Here is a 22,184-nt window from a genome sequence, read left to right on the forward strand (position 1 = left end):
GTATAAGTCCAACTTAACTGTACATCAATTACCAAACTCCTACCCCTCCCCAATAATTGGGACATACTTATCTCACAACTTCATCTTCACCCTAAAAAGGTCATCACCACAATTGTGATCTATATTCCACCTGGTAATACACCTGCTAGCCTTGAAGACTTCTTATCCTAGTGTTCTTCCACATACTCACAAGAAACCCTTATTTTGGGGGATTTCAACCTAGATTGGTTCACCTGTATATCAGAACCACCAAGTAATCTAATAAATCTCCATAGCTACCAGCAGCTAGTCCAAATTCCAACTAGATGTGATAAAAAATCTAAAAGGGAATCCATCCTTGACTGGGTCCTAACTAACAACGCCACATTGTACCCCCACACAGGCAGTCTCCCAGATACCTTAAGTGACCACAACATAATATACCTTGTACATAGTAGAACAAGCATATGCAAAACCACTAACTATAAATCCACTAGAAACACAAAAAAATTCTCTCCTGAGGTCCTCAATACTTTATTCTGTAACTGTGACTGGACCCCCCCTAAAAACCCTCCCACTTGACCAGGATGTAGCATATTTCAACAAAACATTTCTACAACACCCAGACACTGTCGCTCCATTGCTCAAAATCAAGGTCAGAACCTCTACAAACCCCTGGCTCAGTAAAGAAACCAAACAAATCCTCAAGTCCAGAGACACTGCCTGGCTTTGCTATCAAAAAAACAAAGAAACACAAAGCCTAACTAAGTACCAAGAACTGTGCAACCATGCAAAAAAATGAATTAGGCTGGACAAAAAAATCCTACTACACAACATTACAAACTAAATACCAACACAACCCCCTAAAATTTTGGAAAAATGTAAACCAGCTACTGAAACCCACCCAAAAGGCTACCCCCAAAACAACCATCCCTAACACTAAAGTTCCCATCAAAACACAATTCAATTCCCACTTTGTGAACTCAATTCTATCCTTAGTATCACAGGACATCACTATACCCCCCAACACAAATAACACTAATACAAGGTTTACCCTCAAAACAGCTTCTACCACTTCAATCAAAAGCATGCTCTCCAAACTAAAAACCTCATCAACAGCAGCCAACCTACTCCCCAGCTATTTCTTGAAACTCACAGCAGATGCTATTGCTATCCCAACCTCCACTCTCATAAACAGATCAATTGTTGAAAACTATGTGCCCAAACTCTGGAAAATATCCTATGTTACACCCATACATAAAGGCGGAACCTCCACTGAACTTAATAACTACAGACCCATTGCTTTACTCTCCCCCCTGGCCAAAATTCTAGAAAAATGCATCCATACCCAGGTGCTAAAATATCTCCTAGACAGCAACATCCTGTCACCTGCTCAGCATGGTTTCAGACCTGTCCATAGTACCACTACAGCCCTCCTCTGCTTTACAGACACAGTAAACTGTCTCAAAAACAAAGGCCTACAGGTGTCAACTCTTTTTTTGGATATGTCCAAAGCATTTGGCACAGTCTCGCATCAAATCCTGCTAAACAAACTAAACCAATATCACCTATCAAATTCCACTCTTACCTGGTTCCAAGGCTACTAAACTGACAGGTACCAAGCTGTGAAATGTGAAAATACTCTCTCTCTTCAGCTGCCCATAAATATAGGAGTCCCACAGGGTTCTATCTTAGGACCAATACTATTCACAATCTTCACAAATGACCTCCATACCTCCACACGGCATGCATCTATCATTGAGTATGCAGATGATACTACCTTAATCTGTGCTGCACAAAACATTCCCAAACCCTCCTTCAAACAACTCAACTAGCATTCTCTGACATTGAAAACTACCTTACCAAAGCCCATCTTATCCTCAATCCAAAGAAAACTCAGCTTATGATTATAACCAGTTCTAACAAAGACACTGATAACAGTCAATTCACTATCTACTCCACAAATGCTACTCCAATCGCTCCAGTGGCACAGGCTAAGCTATTGGGAATAAGCATAGACTCTCACCTAAAATTTGATAGTCATCTCAACTATTAAAAAAGTACATGCCAAACTGGGATCACTCTACCTTATCAAACCATTTCTTACCAACAAAACAAGATCAGCCATTGCTTGCTCCCAACTTCTATCCACCCTACTCTATGCATCTCCCATTCTGACTAATCTCAAAAAACTGAACCAAGCAAAATGGAAGCTTGCTATAACAGAACTTCCCACTTTGCTGCAAATTGCTCATATAGAACTCATCACTGTACAGCTTTGAGACAGCTCCACTGGCTTAAACTGCCCAACCTCCTAACCTACAATCAGCTCTACCTCTGTCATTCTATCTGTTACCTCCCCAATAAGTGTCCTGCCCTCAAAAACCTAGTACAACATCAGTCAGCCAAAAGGCCTCTTGGATCATCAAGCAAACTACTACTAAAAGTCTCCAACAGCTACAATAGCTTTGGACATGCACTATATAGCAGTTCAGTGGCTAAAAAATGGAACTCTCTCCCCACTAGCATACAAAACACATCGTCCAAAGCCTCCTTTAAAAACCTCATCAGGCAACATCTCAAGCAAAGTTGGCAGTGCCATGATTACTCCCCAGGATAGTGAAAGTGGATAAGGTACACATACTAAACCTAGAGTCCTTGATAATAGTTTTCACTCTTACTCACAAACACTGGCTAATCTACAATGTATGTACTGTACCTGTGTACTATGTATGTATTCTCTTTTTCTACACTACCTTAGCTAAACATTTCTTATCCCCTGCACAACTTCATACTTATTAGACAACTACAACACTTAATTACTAAGCAACCTTCCCAACATGCCTCTAAACTGTTACTCCATCCTATGTCTTCTATCACTTTCTCTCAAATTATCATATCTTTATCACCTCACCCAACCTGAAACTTCTTACCATCTACAACTTTACCACACAACCTACCATCTGAATACCCCACTCTCACAATCTCACTTTCCCATCTCTCCCCATCTTCACCCAATAACACAGCTCTTCACATTCTCTCTCAAACTCTTCACCCCTCAGAAATACTCTATCCCCATAGCAAATAAACACCCCTTAATCATTTCAACTGACCCAAACCATTTTCATACTCTAATCAACTATCTTTCAAACCCCATCATCCATCTCTTTACCTGCCTTTTATCTGGTGATATCCATCCCAACCTCCTCCTCTTCCTCCTCACACAAGCCTATATTCTTTACTTCTCTAAACTCAGAAAGTATAGTGAATAAAGTCCCTACCCTCCATGCATGGCTCACACATAACAAACCTGATATACTATCTATTTCAGAAACTTGGTTAAAGCCCTCCATAAAAGACTCTGAAATAACTCCACCCAGCTACTCAATCATTAGAAAAGACAGGACCCAAAAGAAAGGGCGTGTGAGTTGTCCAAAGAAAAGGGTGGGAGTTACTCCTCTTCTCTGCTAGTTACCCAATATAACAAACCTACCCCTACATGAATTACTCCTCTCTCTCCTCCAAGTTAATAACCACAAACACATTTGCCTAGCGTCCCTCTACATTCCCCCAGGGGACAATATTTCAACACTTGAAAATATCCTCTCTTGGCTCTCTGACAATATTAGTAACAAAACCATAATTCTAGGAGATGTCAATATTAACTGGGCCTCCATCCAGTCTCCAACCAACCCTCTTAACATCAATCTAAACAACTTCTCCCAACTTATCAATACCATAACTCACCCTTCTAAAGACCCCTCCAGTGGCACCATCCTTGACTGGGTTCTAGTGTCACACCCCCACTATTTTTCTAGCAGCGGTACCCTTCCCGACCCTCTTGGTGATCACCTGCCCACTTTCACCCACCGACTCCCCTGCATCTCTAATCGCACCCACAACTACATTACTACCCGCAATGACAAAAACTTTAAACCTTCAATTTTCATTGATTCCCTGAAAACAATTAATTGGAACAATTTGAAGACACTGCCCCTAGAAGAAGCAGTTGCCCATTTTAACTCCACATTTCTAGGAATACTTGATTCCCAAGCCCCTGAACAAAAAGAATAAAAACTAACTCAGCCCCCTGGCTAACCAAAACTACTCTCTCTACCATGCGGCTTAGAGACAAAGCCTGGGGACTCTATCTGAGAAACAAGACACCAGACAAACATATTGCATATAGAGCCCTTCGAAATAAAGTAAAAAAACTAATTACCTCTGACAGACAAACATACTTCATCACACTCCAGAACAATAATAAAACTAACCCCCAAAGATTCTGGAAGGGAATTTCCACCCTCCTCAACCCCAGCAAACCACACACCCCAACCCCAGACCCAAACATCCAAGTCTTGGACTTAGCTACTCACTTCAACTCCTTTTTCATCGACTCTATTAGCAAACTCACCTCCTCCTTCTCCTGCTCCCCCACACCATCCAACACACCCCCTCCTCATACCATAATCGACCCTAACCCCACTTCACACAACCCATCTACCACCTCTTCCTCTACTATTACTTCCCCACCTACTGAACCCTCCTCAAATTCACCTTCTCTACCTCCCTCCCCATTCACTTTAAAACCTGTATCTACTTCCACTATTAAGAAACTTCTCCAGAAATTAAAGCCATGTACTAATGCCCCTGATAACATTCCCTCTTATTTCCTACACATAGCTGCAGATGCCATTGCCTATCCCATTAGCATTCTAATAAACCGTTCCATCCAAGAATGCACTGTGCCTCAACTCTGGAAGCAAGCATTCATTATCCCCCTTCATAAAGGAGGTAACAATTGCAACGTCAATAATTTTCATCCTATTGCTATTCTATCCCCCATTTCTAAACTTCTGGAAAAATGTATTCACCTCCAACTCTTGCCACATCTCTTAGATAACAACCTGCTAACCCCTACCCAACATGGATTCAGGCCAAACCACAGTACTATGACTGCCCTCTTATCCTTTCTTGAGACTGTCAATAATGCACGTGATTCCAGACACACTGTCTCTACCCTACTTCTTGACCTATCCAAAGCCTTTGACACCATCTCACACAATCTGCTTCCAACTAAACTGTCAAGACTTAACCTCTCTCCCTCTTCCATAAATTGGTTTTCCAGCTATCTGTCAAATAGACACCAAGCAGTTATATGGAAGAAGGCCACTTCCCCATTCCTTAGCACCCCCACTGGAGTTCCCCAAGGATCTATTCTGGGCCCCCTCCTCTTCAATATATTTGTCAATGACTTTCATAAATCTATCCCTTTTGCAAACATCATCCAATATGCAGATGATTCCACCATTATCTGCTCTGCCACCTCCCCCTCACTGCTCCAAAAACTTACTCAGCAAGCCTTTTCAATAACCGAACATTGGATGAAAATAAACCACTTAGCACTCAATGCCTCCAAAACAAAACTTATGGTATTCACCCCTTCCAAAGCTACCTCCTTCAATATCAACTCCTTCTTAATCACCAGCCTAAATAACTCACCCCTAGAACTAGTGTCTGAAACTAAGCTTCTAGGCATACTAATTGACAATCGGCTCAGTTACAATTCCCATCTACTACTAAATATAAAAAAAAAACATCAAAAACTAGGTATGCTCTATCGTCAGAACCAATACCTTACAAGCTCCTCCAAAATTACACTCGCCTCTTTTCTCATCCCTCCCTTCTCTATGGGGCTCCATTACTGACTAATCTTCAGGCCTCCCTAAAACAACTTTCTTCTTGCTATAACAAAATAGCCAAATTGCCAACAGCCACAGGTCCTCTACCCACCACTGTTCTTCTTCTCAAAATTAAATTGGCTTGAATTACCAAATCAACTCACATATATTTAGCTGACTGTCGCTCACAAACTCATTCTCAGCCCTTCTCTTTGTCCCTCCCTGTCTTCCGCCTTCAAAATGCACCTACCAAACAGAGTCCTAAGGTCTAACAATCAAAACCTATTAGTAGTACACAAACCATGTCATCCCCCAGGCAAACACTTACTATCTTTTAACCTTGCTTGTCTCTGGAACTCCCTTCCTCCATCCATTCGTACTATCACCAACAAATTCATGTTCAAAAAATCACTCCATATATATCTAAGATCCCAATGGGATTGTTCCCTCATAGATCTATAACATTACATCTCCCTCACACCTATGACACACAACTCATCCCATTAAAGCTTATGTTCCCTCACAATGGTTATTTAATAATGAAGGCATATCTCAAAACTGTTTTTATTCTTGAATATTTTTCAAATTTAAGCCTAAATGTATTAATGTTTTATCTCTACTCTGTATAATTATCTTGTAGTTATAGCACACACCTAATTTTGTCTATATCAGAGCTTTTCTCCACATTTTTTGAATGTCTCTCAAATTTATACCTAAATGTATTAATGCATTATCTCTACTCTGTATAATTATCTTGTAGTTATTGTATGTACCTAATGTTGTCTATATCGGAGCTTTTCTCCCCAGGACTCCATTGAAAACGGGTTCTTCTGGCCCAATGGACTATCCTGGTAAACCAACTGCAAATAAATAAATAAAATAAATAAATATTCTACCTATGTTCCAAATTTCAGCTGTACACCACAAATCTATTAATTACCTTTATTTTTAAATTAATATTTTCTTGTTTGTTCTCTCCACTGTAATTGCTGATGTGCTGCATACCACTGTAAAAACATGTCTATTGTAATTTGTGCGTATACTGATCGTGTCTAAATATCTAAATGTATCTATAATTTCTCTATTTGGAGCTTTTTTCCCTGGGCCTCTGCTGAAAAAAGGCCTTTTCAGCTCAGCCAGACACCCCCAGTTAACAAATGTAAAATAAATAAATAAATAAAAATATTGACAAGCTAGAAGGGCATTAATGCCTGTGCTTGAAATATTTGTATGTACGTATTTCTGTAAGTTTAGATCCCTAGATTGGGTGACCCTCATGCTGTTTGACTTGCAGATGTGTAGCAGCTCTATCAGGACTTGATTTGTGAGTGCCTTGTAGGTCAGGCATAGGTCGCCTGTTAATAATCAGTAGCAGACAGAGTAAAGGGATAGGGCTTTTAGTCTATCCGCATAGGACATGTTGTTAACACCCTGTACTTTTTTGTGAGAAACCTCTGAGGTCGCTCCAGTTGCTGTAAGTACTCATTTATTGGTCTAATAAAGGCTGAGTACTGTGGAACTATAATTTCCTTGGATCTGGATGCCATACATTTACTTACAAGTTGAGTCACACAGAAGGACGACTTAACCACTGTACATACATAGTGGTCAAAGTTCAGGCTACTATATATCTGTTTATCTAGACTTCTTTGAGTCTTCTCTTAGAGGTGTGCTATTGATTGTCTAATTTGTGGGGGGGGGGTCCCAAAGGGTACGATAATGCATTTTTTGGCATTACATTTTAGGCTATAGTTCTGGCACCAACCATTTGTCTGCTCTAGACCATCCTGAAGGATATCTACATCATTGGGAGAGTCAATGATTGCCTCCAGCTTGCAGTCATCGGCAAACTTTGTCATCCAGAGGCCTTCTATATTGGCCTTGACGTCAGTGAAGTATAGTCTGAAAAGCAGTAGTCCCAGCACTGAGCCCTGTGGCACACCACTAGTAACTGGCCTCTTGCTGTACATGGATTCACTCACTTTAACCATGTGTCCTGTCCATGAGCCAGTTGGCTATCCATCTGGAGACATAGGAATTAATGCCCAGCTTTGTTAATTAATTTATAATACGTGAGTGGGGAATTGTGTCAAATGCCTTGGCTAGGTCAAGGTAGGTGGTAATTATTGCTTTAGCTTCATCCATGACCTTAGTGATTTTTTCAAAGAACTCCACCAGATTCAGTAGGCATGATCTGCCCTTGACAAAGCCAAATTAGGTTGGGTCCAGTGTTTGGAGGTTTCCTATGTCATTATTTATCAGGTCCATGATTAATCTTTACATGGCCTTACCTATATGACTAATCAAATTTATGGGTCTGTAATTTCCTAGGTCAGTAGATGGTCCCCCCTTTATGCAGGGGAATAATTGTTGCTGCCCTCTACTCTTTTGGGACTAAGCCAGTCCAGAGGCTGTGGTTAAATAGAGATCCTAACGGACCTGATAAGTCATGATTTAAGCAGTTTAAGAGGCAACCTGGTATATTGTCTGGCCACATTGAAGCCATGTTTTAGCTTTACAGTGCATAGTAGCAACCTGTCCTTAAGGGACGTGATTAGTTTCCCGGTTTGCTTGTTTAGACTAATGAAGGACTTTTTGCTCTGTTGTGCACATTCCCTCTTACTTCTCAACATGAATTTCTTTCATTTGTTGTACAATCTATTAATACCAGAGGTCCAGCAGGGCGGCTGTTTTTGTGGTTTGACCTGGGTATATTCTAGTCTGGTACTGCCATTTCTGTGCAGTTGTTTATATGGCCATATATGTTTGTACAGGGCTTTTGTGCACTCCTCTGCATAGTTGTCTGTGTCTTCTGGATTTGAGGGAGTTTACAAACTAGCTATGCAATTCCTTAAGCTTTTGGGTTTATGTGAGGGGGCTAGTTATACCTTAATTTAAAGAGAGACCACTTTGTGATCTGATCCTATCAGTCAGGACATCATACTGGGGGTGGGGCAGCACTCCCCATGTTTGTGAGTTTGTGATTACCAGATCGAGGATATCTGTCCACCTAGTGAGAGTGCAAACTAGCTGCTCCAAGGCATTTGAATTTACAAAGTCAAGAAATCTTTGGGCCTGCATGTTAGTGGTCATGTAGCCTCCCAATTAATGGATGGGTAGTTTAAATCTCCCATGAATATGGTATTGGGCTGGATGGTGAGTGACTCTAGTAAGTTCAGATTTGATGAATTGATTTCCTGACTCATGGTGTGGGATCTGTAGCTAGCAAGACTATGGTAATGGATTTTTCCCATGGTTAGTTGGACATGGGGTAGCTCAAGCAAAACCTAGACAGTTGAGAGGTATGTTTATAGGGAAGCACTAGGCTAGCTGCTCTTGTGGGCTATTTTAAGCCTAGACAATTTTCCTCAAAGGTGAGAATCAAACCCTAAAACCTTCTGACTGTGAGGTAAGCACATTAACCATTACTCTAACCCCTTAAAATGTATGTGTAGGAGCTTGTGGTGGTCTCAGCTGACTTCTACTAAAAGATGAGGGGTGCACCAATTCTGACAACAGTGGTAGATTACTGTTTCTGGAGGGCTGCTAGAAGGTCTATACCAGTTGATTTTTTTCTAGTTTATTCTGCCTAGATGTGTATAAGAATCACATAGTTGCACGCTTGCATGGGGACAGATCTCAAAACTGTGATTTTAGCATGTCACATTTGGTGTAAGCCTGGCACTTGAGCAGAGTACAACAGGTTCATGCATCACAGTCTTAATTTAAGATCCATAGTTAGTATTATAGAAGCTGTTAAAGAGCTTATAAAGAATTCTGTTTTTACACCTCCTGGCTATATTACCTGATGTCAGTTCCTTAACACATTATATTTCATTGTCGGCTGTTGTGGCTAGACATATATCCAGTCTAGCAATAATGCAAGCTGCTCTCCCTGAGAATGATGTCAGTTCTTGATATCTTTTTCTGCCCTAACCAAAGCCCTGTGTTCCTCATTGCAATGTTTCGTTCTGAATATATCATTGACTCAAAAGGGGGCACCTCCTACTGTTATCACAAAAGTGCCTTAGGTGTTATTTTTTAATATTTATGATTTAAAATGTATTATTACATATATAGAACACTATATCCCGCCAACCTCTGACTGTCTCATACTAAGTGTGCAGATCTGGACAGATTACATTATTTCTGTGTCTGTGCTTCTTTGCATAAATATGACTCAATATAATGTGAAAAAAAATATTTATAGTCTCTTGGAGTTTACCACAACCCAAAGGATAAAGAGGAAATATTTACCATTTGTCGTTCATTTTTCACTTCCTTTCGAAGCTGTTCAACTTCCATTTTTAAGATGTCTTTTTCTGTGAGATCATGAGCCATGTTGCCCTGCATTAGAACAGAAAACCATATTTTATAATTGTTTTGTTTTTTGTTTTAAAACATTTTAATAAAAGTTCTTTTAAAGAAGAAACAAGGAGAAGTGTCTTAACAAGAATTTCAACAGCAGTAGCCAAGGAGGAAAGCACCATTCTTTGAAAACATATTTGCACCATTTCTTGGGTTTTCCGTAAGCGTTTGCTCACTTCTCTTTCTAACATTTTATAATTATGTCGTCAGCATGACTTTCAGGGTGTCTGGACTATGTTATATTTGGTGAACATTTCACGTGTCACAAAGAGCAGGTTCTGCTGCTTACCAGGGTTATTTTCTCTCTAGCAGTAGCATGGTATGATTTTTTTGTTAAAGATTACAGAAATTTCTTTCAAAATGTAGAATTAGAGGCAAAGGCAAAACTAATGGACAAAGTTTCAAAATCAGGGATAATTTTTAAATATTAATCTGATTCACTTAGTGAATTAATAGAACAATAGGTTTTGTATCGGTATGTCATTTCTGAGCAATAAGAATAAATTCTTAGTGGTTTACCAGAAAATCAAACATTTTAAGAGGAGAAGGGTGAAAATAACGAGGCAAAATTAGGAACAGTTGAGAGTTATTCCTATGATTAAGAATAGTAAACAGCAATAGATGAATTATTTTAAATTCTTTTATGGTCATGTTTATTTGGATGCATTTAAGATGAACAGTCCAACCTTGCTCAAGAATGTAACTCACTAATAATCATCTCAGCCACTCCAACTTAAATCCCTGCCTACTGATAACAAATGCAAACTGCAGCGTGGCAAGCTTTGTCAATCAAATGTATTCTACGTCTACACACGCACTTCCCAGACTACTGCTCATAGCCCACTCATGGGTAAGTGATAAATACAAGTGACGCTGTACTTTAAATGAAGCTTTATGCATATTCATAAACACACTGTACTCGCAATAGTCTTAACAGTCTATCTCATTAGTTAACAGACACAGGAGCTGATGCGCTATATATGACAAAAACAATACTCAACATTTGTGGGCCCATCTGTTCTCATCTAAATAAATTGTGCTACATTTTATTCCTTACAGATACAAATCCAAGTTTCCTGTTAATAGTCTTATTCCAAATCACCACCACATGACAAATGACTGAAAAAATGTAACTAATGAAAAGAGATGCTACTGCAACTAGTGAATGGGTTCTCGGCATTTTCTACCTGTCATGGTATGATAGTGCTTTATTAATTGTCTGGCCTTTCGGTGTAGAGGCCTAAGGCTGTGTGCTACTAAATCTAGCCTTTGCTGCAGCCCTATGTTTGATTCCCATAGTTGCTGTTTGACTCTGTTCTGGTACTTTAACCAAAAGTTGTTCCCAGGTTGCCTCTGAAAAGAGATTTGTGTCCACTGGGATAACCTGGTTAACAGAGCTATATATAACCAAGTAGCCATTATTCTTCCTGTCACAATTCCATAAGGTAAAGCTTAAAATATCACCATTATTGTTCATGCTGAGGTGAAACTGAAACATTCAGTGTTAGTGTCTGAAAAAAAATATGCATTGATACTAATTCCTGGACCAGCATTTATTTGCAGAGTAAAATGGAAACAGATTAAAGATTAGATAACATGCATAGATCTGCTGAATGAGGTGAAAGGTGAAGGGTGTTGTGCTGAAGTGACCAATCATTTCCATTCCATTCAACAGTTACAAGAGTCAGTAAATCATGTCCGCTTTGCTTTTCTTTTTCTTTCATTAAGATTCTGGGTACTGTAAGATGCATTTTAAATTTCTACGTAGTTTTTACCCCATTTCTTTCACTAGTAACCGGTTCCATGTATTCACTTGGCTGATCTTATTTATCATGTATATCAGCTATAATCACATGACGTGAAAGAGAAAAAGAAGATATGTATTTGACAGGTGGAATACTGGCTAAAGAAATAGATAACCTTTTGAAAAACGTCAGCAGATTTTTTGATAAATGCTGCTCTGACCATGAATCTAGCTGCAGGGAGGAACTAAAGCAAACTTGCACATGGAAGTTGTGCAACAGGAACAACAAACACTAAGATAATATAATAGTGTAGAAGCAGACAAATTTAGTCATGGGATGATAGAGCCTGTACAGATGTGTAAGGCACATACAGTGTAAGAGATGGTGCCCTAGGACAAAGTTGTACCAAGGGATACCACCTCAACCAATGTGGTCTGATGCTCATATACAACAGCAGGATCTACAAGTGTGAAAAAAAGAAAAGGGTAAGCACCCTGGCTTGAGGTTTCTGTGGCAGTGCACAATACTTTGTGTGGACTAAGCAACAGCAGTAAAATAAAGTAGGCTGAATCATCCACCATTTACATTATTTTCTTTGCTCCTCTGTTTTTGCCACAGTTGTGTAGAGCAATCCTTACAATTCCAACAAGCTGTCTCTGCATGTCTTGTCATTCAGTGCACTATCTGCCAAATCTGTCATTTTCTTTCATTTAGTTATTTATTTATTTGCTTGCATGCTATTATGCCACGGTTGTGCAGAGGTAGCATTGTCGCCTCACAGCAAGAGGTTCTCCCATTTGATTCTCGTCTGGAGCGCCTTCTGTATGGACTCTGCATGTCCTCCCCACAGTCAAGTGGCGTTAGAAAGACACGCGTAAATGAGCGTGCCTTCGCTGAAGGTTGGGCATTGGGCTGGCAACTCGGCACTGTAAAAATCTACTGCCAATCATTAGCAGACCGGAGTTCCGCTGCGGCAACCCCTAACCGGGAAAAGCCAGAAGATTTATTTGCTTGCATGCTAAATTATTTATTTACTTATTTATTAAATTTATGCTCAACAGTGCTCAACAGAGGAATCTTAGCGGGAAAAGTTTCAAGACAGAGGCCAGGATTCACAGAGATGCACTGTGTTCCTGCATAAATAAGTCTTACGCACCTGGATGGCACTTTGCAAAGACATAGCAATTAAATATCAAAATCGGTAACCATTTGAAATGTCAGGACTTGGTAAAACAAGTCCAGAAATCATGAGACTGAATGGCCAAAAAAATAGACTTTCTATACTAAGTCGAAGATGGCCATTCCTCATAATACCCCTTTTCTCTAAGATTCGGAAATCATGGAATTAGTGTAGTTATGTTTTTGAAGTGGGGGGCTTGCCCCCTCCAAAAACAAGTTTAAAGGAAAAGAGCAATGTTTGATATTTGCTCTTCCCTTGTACTTATGGTGGGTTTTTTTTTGCATGTCAAAACTCTGTGTACCAACATTTCAATAGGGATCCATCAAAATGACATAGGCAATGTTTCCATGCAACTAGCTTTGCCCAGTGCCATGTAAACAAGCAGTATGGAAGCACATGCATAGAAATGCAAATTACAATCCAGAGAGATGTCAAATACAACACTGTGCAGATCTCACAAGAACTGACAATGTGAGGTCACAGACTGACGCATCTCAAAAATAAAGTAGTCTGTTAGCACATGCAGGCATACATGAACTGTAGTGCTATGCTATTCATGTATAGCTTTCAGATCCATAAAAGAGAAAGAAAGGGGTATGCCCCAGACCAGAAGTGAATCCCTCACTGGTAAGATCAGACCATAAACTAATCTCACTGGATATTCACATCCCGACTCCACCTCCTGCCCAGAAAACCACAGTGAAAAACTTCTCTAAAGCAAATTTCACACTCCTCAAAACCGAGGTGGAATCCTTCAAAGCCCCCGGCCCTGTGGAAAATACGGCCCAGACCGCAGAATCCTTTATAAACGCATTCTATGAACACCTTCAGGAATGCATGGATCATGCAATCCCAAATAAAACCAAGACCCAATCCTCCAAAGGCAGACGTCCTGTCTGGTGGACCCCAGCCATAAACAAACTATACAGTAGAAGGAGGAAGCTACTACATGATAGAGCAAAATCCCTAAAAGGGAAGGCATCTCTGATCAGTATTAGCAAAAAACTACGGGCACTCATAAAATTGTCTAAGGCCAGCTTTGAGAGAAAAATTGCACAGGACACTAAAGATAATCACAAGGCTTTCTTTAGTTATGTTAGGAACCTGGGTGGGAATTCCCAGATGTGCTCAGAATTAGTCCAAAATGACAAAAAATACACCGAACCCACAGACATTGCCAACATCCTAGCTGACAGGTTCAGCGCAAACTCCCCCCCCTCCCCACCAAAAGGGCCAATATCTATCCCAGCAAAGTGCTGCCCCCCTGACATCTCAGATGCTCAGGTAAGAGCTGCCCTCTCCAAAGCAAAAAGCACAGCATCAATGGGACCAGACGGTGTCCCGGGCTGCGTCCTACATGAACTCCAAGAAGAGCTTAACCCAAACATAAAACTACTGTTCAATCTCAGCCTTACTACAGGATATGTATCCAAAGAGTGGCGTACAGCAACAGTGGTCCCTCTCCACAAAGGTGGTGCCTCAATGGATCCTGGAAACTATCGCCCCATAAGCCTGACTAGCTTGGTCTGCAAAGCTATGGAAAGGATCATCATGGACCTCATAAATAAAGATATTGGGGACCTACAGACACTGGATCCTACCCAGTTCAGCTTTGTTAAGGGCAGATCCTGCCTCTTAAACCTGGTTGATTTCTTTGAAACAGTCACCAAGGCCATTGACGAGGGGAAGGTGGTCCACACAGCCTACCTAGACCTCGCAAAAGCTTTCAATACAATACCGCACTCGGGCATTATAGATAAGCTCACCAGCTTAAATATAAACCCCTATGTCACTAGATGGGTTGCAAACTGGCTCAAGGACAGAACCCACATGGTTAGAATTGCTGGAGCCATGTCAGACTCCAAACCAGTTACAAGTGGCATCCCACAAGGCTCAGTCCTGGGACCTCTCTTGTTCAGTATATATTTCTCGGAGGTACAGGCCAACACGGAAGGACTGCGGCTGACCAAGTTCGCAGATGACTGCAAACTAGGTGCCATAATCGACTCTCCAGCCGACACAAGCATCCTCCAAAAGGGCCTCATAGAAACAGACAACTGGTGCCAGAGCCATGGCCTCAAGCTAAATGCTAAAAAGTGTATAGTCATCCCCTTTGGCAAAAACAAAGTGCCCACAAATTACCACATAGGTGGTAATCCATTAAGTACAGAAGAAGTAATTAGGGACCTGGGGACCCAAGTTGATAGCAATCTCTCATTTGACAACCACGTGGCCAAAGTGGTTAGAAAAACATTTTATATAGCCTACCTAATCATGAAGGGATTCACATCTAGATCAGGGGAGGTCATCGTGCCTCTTTACTCATCCCACCCATAATTGAGTACAATGCCCCTTTTGGGATGTACCTTACCAGACACCTGCAGCAACTGGAAAGACCCCAAAAGTACCTCACCAAGAAGATCAAAGGGCTCAAACAGATGCCATATGCTGCCCGGTTAAAGAAACTCCAGCTCTTCTCAGTGGCATACCGCCTGCTCAGAGGCGATCTATGCCTGACGTATAAAGCCGTGTCCAACCCGGAATTAATAGACATGCTGCACCTCAGAAAATCCAAATCCCATCGAGCTACGCGCTCGAGAGACTTGAACCTCAGCACTGAAATAAATAGGACATGCTGGAGGGACAGATTCATAACCCAGAGGTTCCCTTCACTCTGGAATAAAATCCCATTCCAGGTTAGGCAGAGTCCCTCATTGACTCTCTTCAAGAGGAATCTTGATGAGTGGATGGGAGATCGTAGGTTTACCCCGAGTATCACTTCTGTGTCACTGTTAGACAGAGGCACAGTATACTAACCTTGAAAAAGGGCATAGCAAAATAAATTTAAAATGGATGGCAAAAGCCAAACACACTCTGGCTAGGCTTATAAATGCCCTAGGGCAGATACCCTAGTATGAACCTATGAACCTATGAGACAAATGTGAGATTCAAGCTGCTATATCCAGCTGTCTTCAGACTCTTTTTCCTGGAGGATCAAATATATTTTATTGGATAAAAAAACTTCTACCACAATCTCCTACAAAAACACCACAATAACCCGCAAACATTTTGGGCAGGCTTAAATCAACTACTTTGTCCAGGTCACTCCACCACCCCAACCCCGGCTAACTACACCCATAATTCCCCAGAGACAATAGCTAGCATCTTTAATAACTTTTTCACTGAAACAATCCAATCCCTAGCAAATCAACTAACCCCCTCTAATTTAAACCACATGCCTAATATACCTAATAATCTCCCAGAATTTAGCTTCAAACCAATATCCACTAGTTTTATCAAAACACTTCTAAAAAAACTATAACCTACCACCCTCACTGCTGACCTCCTCCCTGCAGAGTACCTACAAATAGCTGCAGATGCCATTGCATATCCCATATCTATCCTCATCAACAGAACCTTATCTGAAAATGCTATCCCCTCTCTCTGGAAAATATCTCACATCATCCCACTCCATAAAGGTGGTAGCTCCTCAGACATATCCAACTATAGACCCATTGCCATTCTTTCACCACTAGCCAAAATAATGGAGAAATGTGTACACAAGCAACTAATGCAATACCTTTCACAGAATAACCTACTATCCGACTCCCAGCATGGTTTCAGGCCATACCACAGCAACACCTCAGCCCTCCTTTCCTTTACTACTGCCATAAACCAAAACAGAAATGACAATAGGGTAACCTCTGCCCTCTTTCTTGACCTATCAAATGCCTTTGACATGGTCAACCATGAACTTCTCATTCTTTCACTAAAATCTATTTCCCTTAACAAGCCTGCTATCCAGTGGTTCCAGTCCTACCTGACTGGTAGACAGCAGGCGGTACTATGGCAGGGCAACCTCTCCAGCCAGTTAACACTCACACTTGGTGTCCCTCAAGGGTCCATACTAGGTCCACTACTCTTCTCTATTTTTATCAACAACCTCCACACTGCTATCCCTAAAGCCACCTGCATTCAATACGCAGATGATTCCACTCTCATCTGCCCAGCCACCTCCCCATCTGACTTGCAAATCTTAACACAAAATGCATTTAACACTATCGAGAACTGGCTCACCAACCAGCACCTACTTCTGAACCCCAATAAAACTAAACTTCTACTCTTCGCTCCCACTAGTAGATCCACCACACTTTCATTCTCTGTCACATCTAACAATGGTACCACTATTTCCCCAGATAATCACACCAAACTGCTAGGGGTTATCATAGACAATAATCTCAAATTTGACCTACAGGTCAACAAAACCATACAGACCATCAATAAGAAGCTTGGATCACTGTATAGAAACAAGACATTTTTAACCCCACTGGCTAGGACTGCAATCGCCCGATCACACCTACTCTCTACTCTTTCATATGCCTCGCCTATACTCTCAAACCTTTACAAATCCGAACTAGGTAAGCTGTCCCATAGCTACAATCATATTGCCAGATTCGCCACTGGCTCCACCTATAGAACCCACCACTGCCAGAACCTTAAACAACTAGAGTGGCTAGAACTGCCCAGCTTAATTTAATTCAATCAACTCTTTATAGCGCACAACATTTTGTACCACCCTGAGGATACCCCCTCACTTAAAAATATTATTAAGCCATATAGCAACCTAAGATCCCTATGGTCAGCCAATAAACTACTGGTCCAAACCCACAAAGCTAATAACTCTGCTGGTGAATCCCTGTTTGCCAACTTCATTGGCAAAACCTGGAATTCATTGCCAAACTATATAACCCTACAATCCTCCAAAAGTCTCTTCAATAAAAAACTTCAAACAGTATCTCAAAGTGAATTGGCTATGCCCATGTACCAACCCTGATTAAGTTATAAACTAAAGGCATATTTTGCAATTATCATAACTTGCAACTACATTATCAAGCTCTGCTTCCAATCTGATGTCTCTTACTTTTAATTGTCTATCCATGAGAATAGTGAGTCCCTACTAGGGAACACTACTAACCCATTGTATTTAATCACTTTGTTTTTATAATTGTTTGCTAACTTCTGTGTAATCTATGTAAGTTTGTCTATGCGGAGCTTTTCTCCCCGGGACTCCATTGAAAATGGACATGTACCCAGTCAGACTATCCCGGTAAACAAATGTAAAATAAAATAAATAAACTTTTTTGATGCAGCACAGGCTATGGAGAAATTAAAAAAGTTTATCCAACAGAAAGTGAGCCAACAAGCAGAAGGGAGCTCAAAAGGGAACTCTGCTTCTTATTCTTCTGATAATAAAGTTCATAGAGCTTTGCAAGGAAACCTTTTCCAATGTTCCCAAGGAAAATGCTTAAGAGACAGAAAAAAGAACAGGAGTTGACTAGAAGAATCAGGAGTACCTTGGACTTGAACCAGAGTCTAGTATTGGGAGAGGGAAATGAGCACAAAGAAGATCAGTAACACTAAAATTAGTGAATAAATGGGAGATATAAAGCATCAGTCACATTTGTGAAATGCCTTTGCAAGAAAAAGTGGCTGAAAAAATGGACTTTTGCTAACTCTGATAAACATGTGAGTGGACTGTAAAGCATATGCCCCACTTTATGTCATTCATGTTTAAAAGGGCACTTAGAGGGACAAAATAACTGTAAGTAACACTTTTTTGTTCTTATTAGCATTTGTATAAAACATTTAATTATATAAACTGCATGTTATATAAAGTAAATCAATTGTTTGAAGTGTGAAATCATGAGAGTGTTGAATGTGTTAAAGATACTAAAGTAAACAAGTACTTTTTTAGGCTTTACAATATAATAAGAGAAGAAGAAAGGCTGGACAAAAGCAAGATTAATGGTAATATGCTGTGAGCTTGGGCTGCTGTGCTGGGGTGGGGTGATGTATAGAAGCTGCATGTTATATAAAGTAAATCAATTTTGTGTAGTGTGAAATCAGGGGAGTCTTTTCAGAGAGTGTTGAATGTGTTAAAGATACTAAAGTAAACAAGTACTTTTTTGGTTAAAAGATATATAGACTTATAGGCTTTACAATATACTAAGAGAAGAAAGGCTGGACAAAAGCAAGATTAATGGTAATATGCTATGAGCTTGGGCTGCTGTGCTGGGGTGGGGTGGTGTATAGAAGTACACTGATTACTTTATATGTTGAATCTTATTTATACAAGGGTGAATGTCTAGATCACTGCCTAAGTTATAAACAAGAAAGTTTTAAAAATAAGATAAAATTATGTGAAAGACATGAAAAATGTTACATTTCTTACATCTGCAAATATATAAACTTGACTTTTTCCATTAGAAATGTTCATTGGGAGTCAAGAAGTCTGCAACTAAAGGCAGATAAACATTCTGTTCTGAGTGAAATCTACAAAGATTGCATGGAGATGAGCTGTCTGCAGGTGCAAGCAAGTAATCTTGAGAGCTCTGAGCATTCTTTGCTGAAGGAAATACAAAATGTAAAGATATAATGGCAAGCAGTTTAGAGGAAAAATAAAGTTTGAAATTATGGGAAGTGAATAAGTGATAACATCCCTAGGAGCCTTAATACTTATAAAGCAAACAAACGGAAACCAGTAAAATACACAAAAGCAGTCCGGACAAGCACCGTAAAGCCCCAAAAAAATGTTAAAGTCCTTGTTGTGAAAGCTGTTTGCAGTACAAGCTGCAACACTGAAATTGAAATCCACTTGCACGTATAAAGCCACACTGAAGTCGGAAAAAAACTTGAACCTTAACGCACTTTATTATTAAAACAAGCATTTTCGCTGTGGTTAAAACTACAGCTTCATCAGAGGCAAAAGTAGAATGCAGTGTCAGAGTCAGGCTTTTATACAACACACCCTCGCCTTAATTAGTAATGCAATCACAATGAAGGCATGTTAGCAGCATTTCTTGCAAGAGTAAATTCAGGGAATGAAAGCTCTGTTTAGGAGCATTCTCAAAAGTGTGTAGTTTCATACTTTTAAAACAGTTGGAAACCATGAAACATTGATGCATCAGCAGTTTGTTACGTTCATACACCAAGCAAATGTGCATTAAAAGCATGAAAGTGTGTAAGAAATATATACACAATAAAAGCAGTCTAAAAACAATGCATAACAGGACTGCATATACAAATGTTTATAGAAAAGTGTTTGTAAAAAAGTATCTAGTGAAATCACTACCTGCAACTATAGTTGGAAGCCTTGCTAAATGTAAGTCTTAAAAGTAGTGAAAAGTATATGTTACTACAAATTACTATTAAAGTAAAATAAAATAAAGTGGAAAGTGAAGTAAGACAAAGGTAAAGGAGTTATCTTTTATAGCTCCTCATTTTCAGGACACAAGCTATATTGCAATGTTCATTCAAACCTGGGTACGAAAATGACTCTAGTAATATTTGCCATTCTAGCTCCTTATTCTCCAAAAAGAGAGGTACTGGACCCCCTCTTTCTGTTTTCTTGACCTGGTCAATTGCAATAAAATGAAAGCTATGTCCTTGATGTTTTATTACGTGTTTAGCTAAAGCGTTTTCTTTTTTCAGTTTCCTTATGGCATAATCATGTTGGTACAGCCTGTCCCGTAGTCTCCGGTCAGACTTGCCTATGTAAAATGCTTCACAGCAGTTACACTTAGCTAAATAAACTATAGATCTAGAATCACAATTAAGCTTATGTGTAATGTGGTACTTTTTGTTGCTTTATTTTACTTTAATAGTAATTTGTAGTAACATATACTTTTCACTACTTTTAAGACTTACATTTAGCAAGGCTTCCAACTATAGTTGCAGGTAGTGATTTCACTAGATACTTTTTTACAAACACTTTTCTATAAACATTTGTATATGCAGTCCTGTTATGCATTGTTTTTAGACTGCTTTTATTGTGTATATATTTCTTACACACTTTCATGCTTTTAATGCACATTTGCTTGGTGTATGAACGTAACAAACTGCTGATGCATCAATGTTTCATGGTTTCCAACTGTTTTAAAAGTATGAAACTACACACTTTTGAGAATGCTCCTAAACAGAGCTTTCATTCCCTGAATTTACTCTTGCAAGAAATGCTGCTAACACGCCTTCATTGTGATTGCATTACTAATTAAGGCGTGTTGTATAAAAACCTGACTCTGACACTGCATTCTACTTTTGCCTCTGATGAAGCTGTAGTTTTAACCACAGCAAAAACACTTGTTTTAATAATAAAGTGCGTTAAGGTTCAAGTTTTTTTCCGACTTCAGTGTGGCTTTATACGTGCAAGTGGATTTCAATTTCAGTGTTGCAGCTTGTACTGCAAACAGCCTTCACAACAAGGACTTTAACATTTTTTGGGGGCTTTACGGTGCTTGTCCGGACTGCTTTTGTGTATTTTACTGGTTTCCGTTTGTTTGCTTTAACAGTATGTCTTCTGGCAGCCCTGACAGCCCGACTAGTCCACGATTATTCGCATCCAACAACGTAACTGTGGATGAAAGTAATGATCTTACCAGTTTAATCCGTGCATTAAACAAAAGAATGGATTCTTTTGTCAGCAAACTTGACGCTTTGGACCAGCGCGTCAATTTTACCACACAACAAGTCGCCGGATCACACCATCTACACCCAGCCTTACCTGCTAGAGGATTACAAAGAGGAGTGATGGGAACTCCTTCTGACACTAATTCTTTGCTGAACCTGGATTCCATACCTCCAGGTCAACCTGTCCGTAACGAGGACATTATTGAACCACCGAATGGTGTTCATTCCTTAAGGGACATCCTATCTGGTAGTCCTTCAACATCAAGGAACGGAGTTTCCTTACCAATGCCACCAGGGCTTATTGGTGTTCCGAACTTTGGGATTTGGATTCAAAACACAGACAACTTGAGGTTTGGTACACCTCTGGAACAACCGGCTATGGGGCTATCTAACTCTACGGTGATTGAGAACACAATAACAGACAGTCTAAAAGACTTTGATAATAAACTATTGAAGCTGAAAAAACTTCAATTAGAGACAGTTTATTTTCAACAATGTATCTCAGAGAAAATCATTCCAAAAGGCTTGCGGTCCTCTTTTAACCCTACTGGAATTTTTAAAAATAATGTTTTTTGTGCTGACTTAAGGACATTGTTTGATAAACAAGGAATTGAGCTTATGGAATTGATCTCTAAACATTACAGCACACATATTACGAGATTAATTGAAGAAGTCAACCAACTGGACAGTTCCTTAAAACAAAACTTGCACTTTGATAGATATAAATACGATTACTCTCGTATTTTTTCCAGTATTGACAATTTA

General features: G+C 39.9%; 1 protein-coding gene across 1 annotated transcript in view; it reads right to left on the reverse strand.

Annotated features, from left to right (window-relative positions):
* The window catches only part of GNGT2 (G protein subunit gamma transducin 2), a 128,104-nt gene that overhangs the window by 36,263 nt on the left and 69,657 nt on the right, over positions 1-22,184 (reverse strand). The window contains exon 2 of the mRNA XM_044055262.1: positions 9,918-10,007. Within this exon, the coding sequence (XP_043911197.1) occupies positions 9,918-10,001 (84 nt within the window). The 5' untranslated portion in view covers positions 10,002-10,007. The remainder of the gene's footprint in view (positions 1-9,917; positions 10,008-22,184) is intronic.

This window comes from Protopterus annectens, chromosome 13.part0 (assembly GCF_019279795.1).
Source record: "Protopterus annectens isolate FY-2018-M chromosome 13.part0, PAN1.0, whole genome shotgun sequence".
NCBI lineage: Eukaryota > Metazoa > Chordata > Ceratodontiformes > Protopteridae > Protopterus > Protopterus annectens.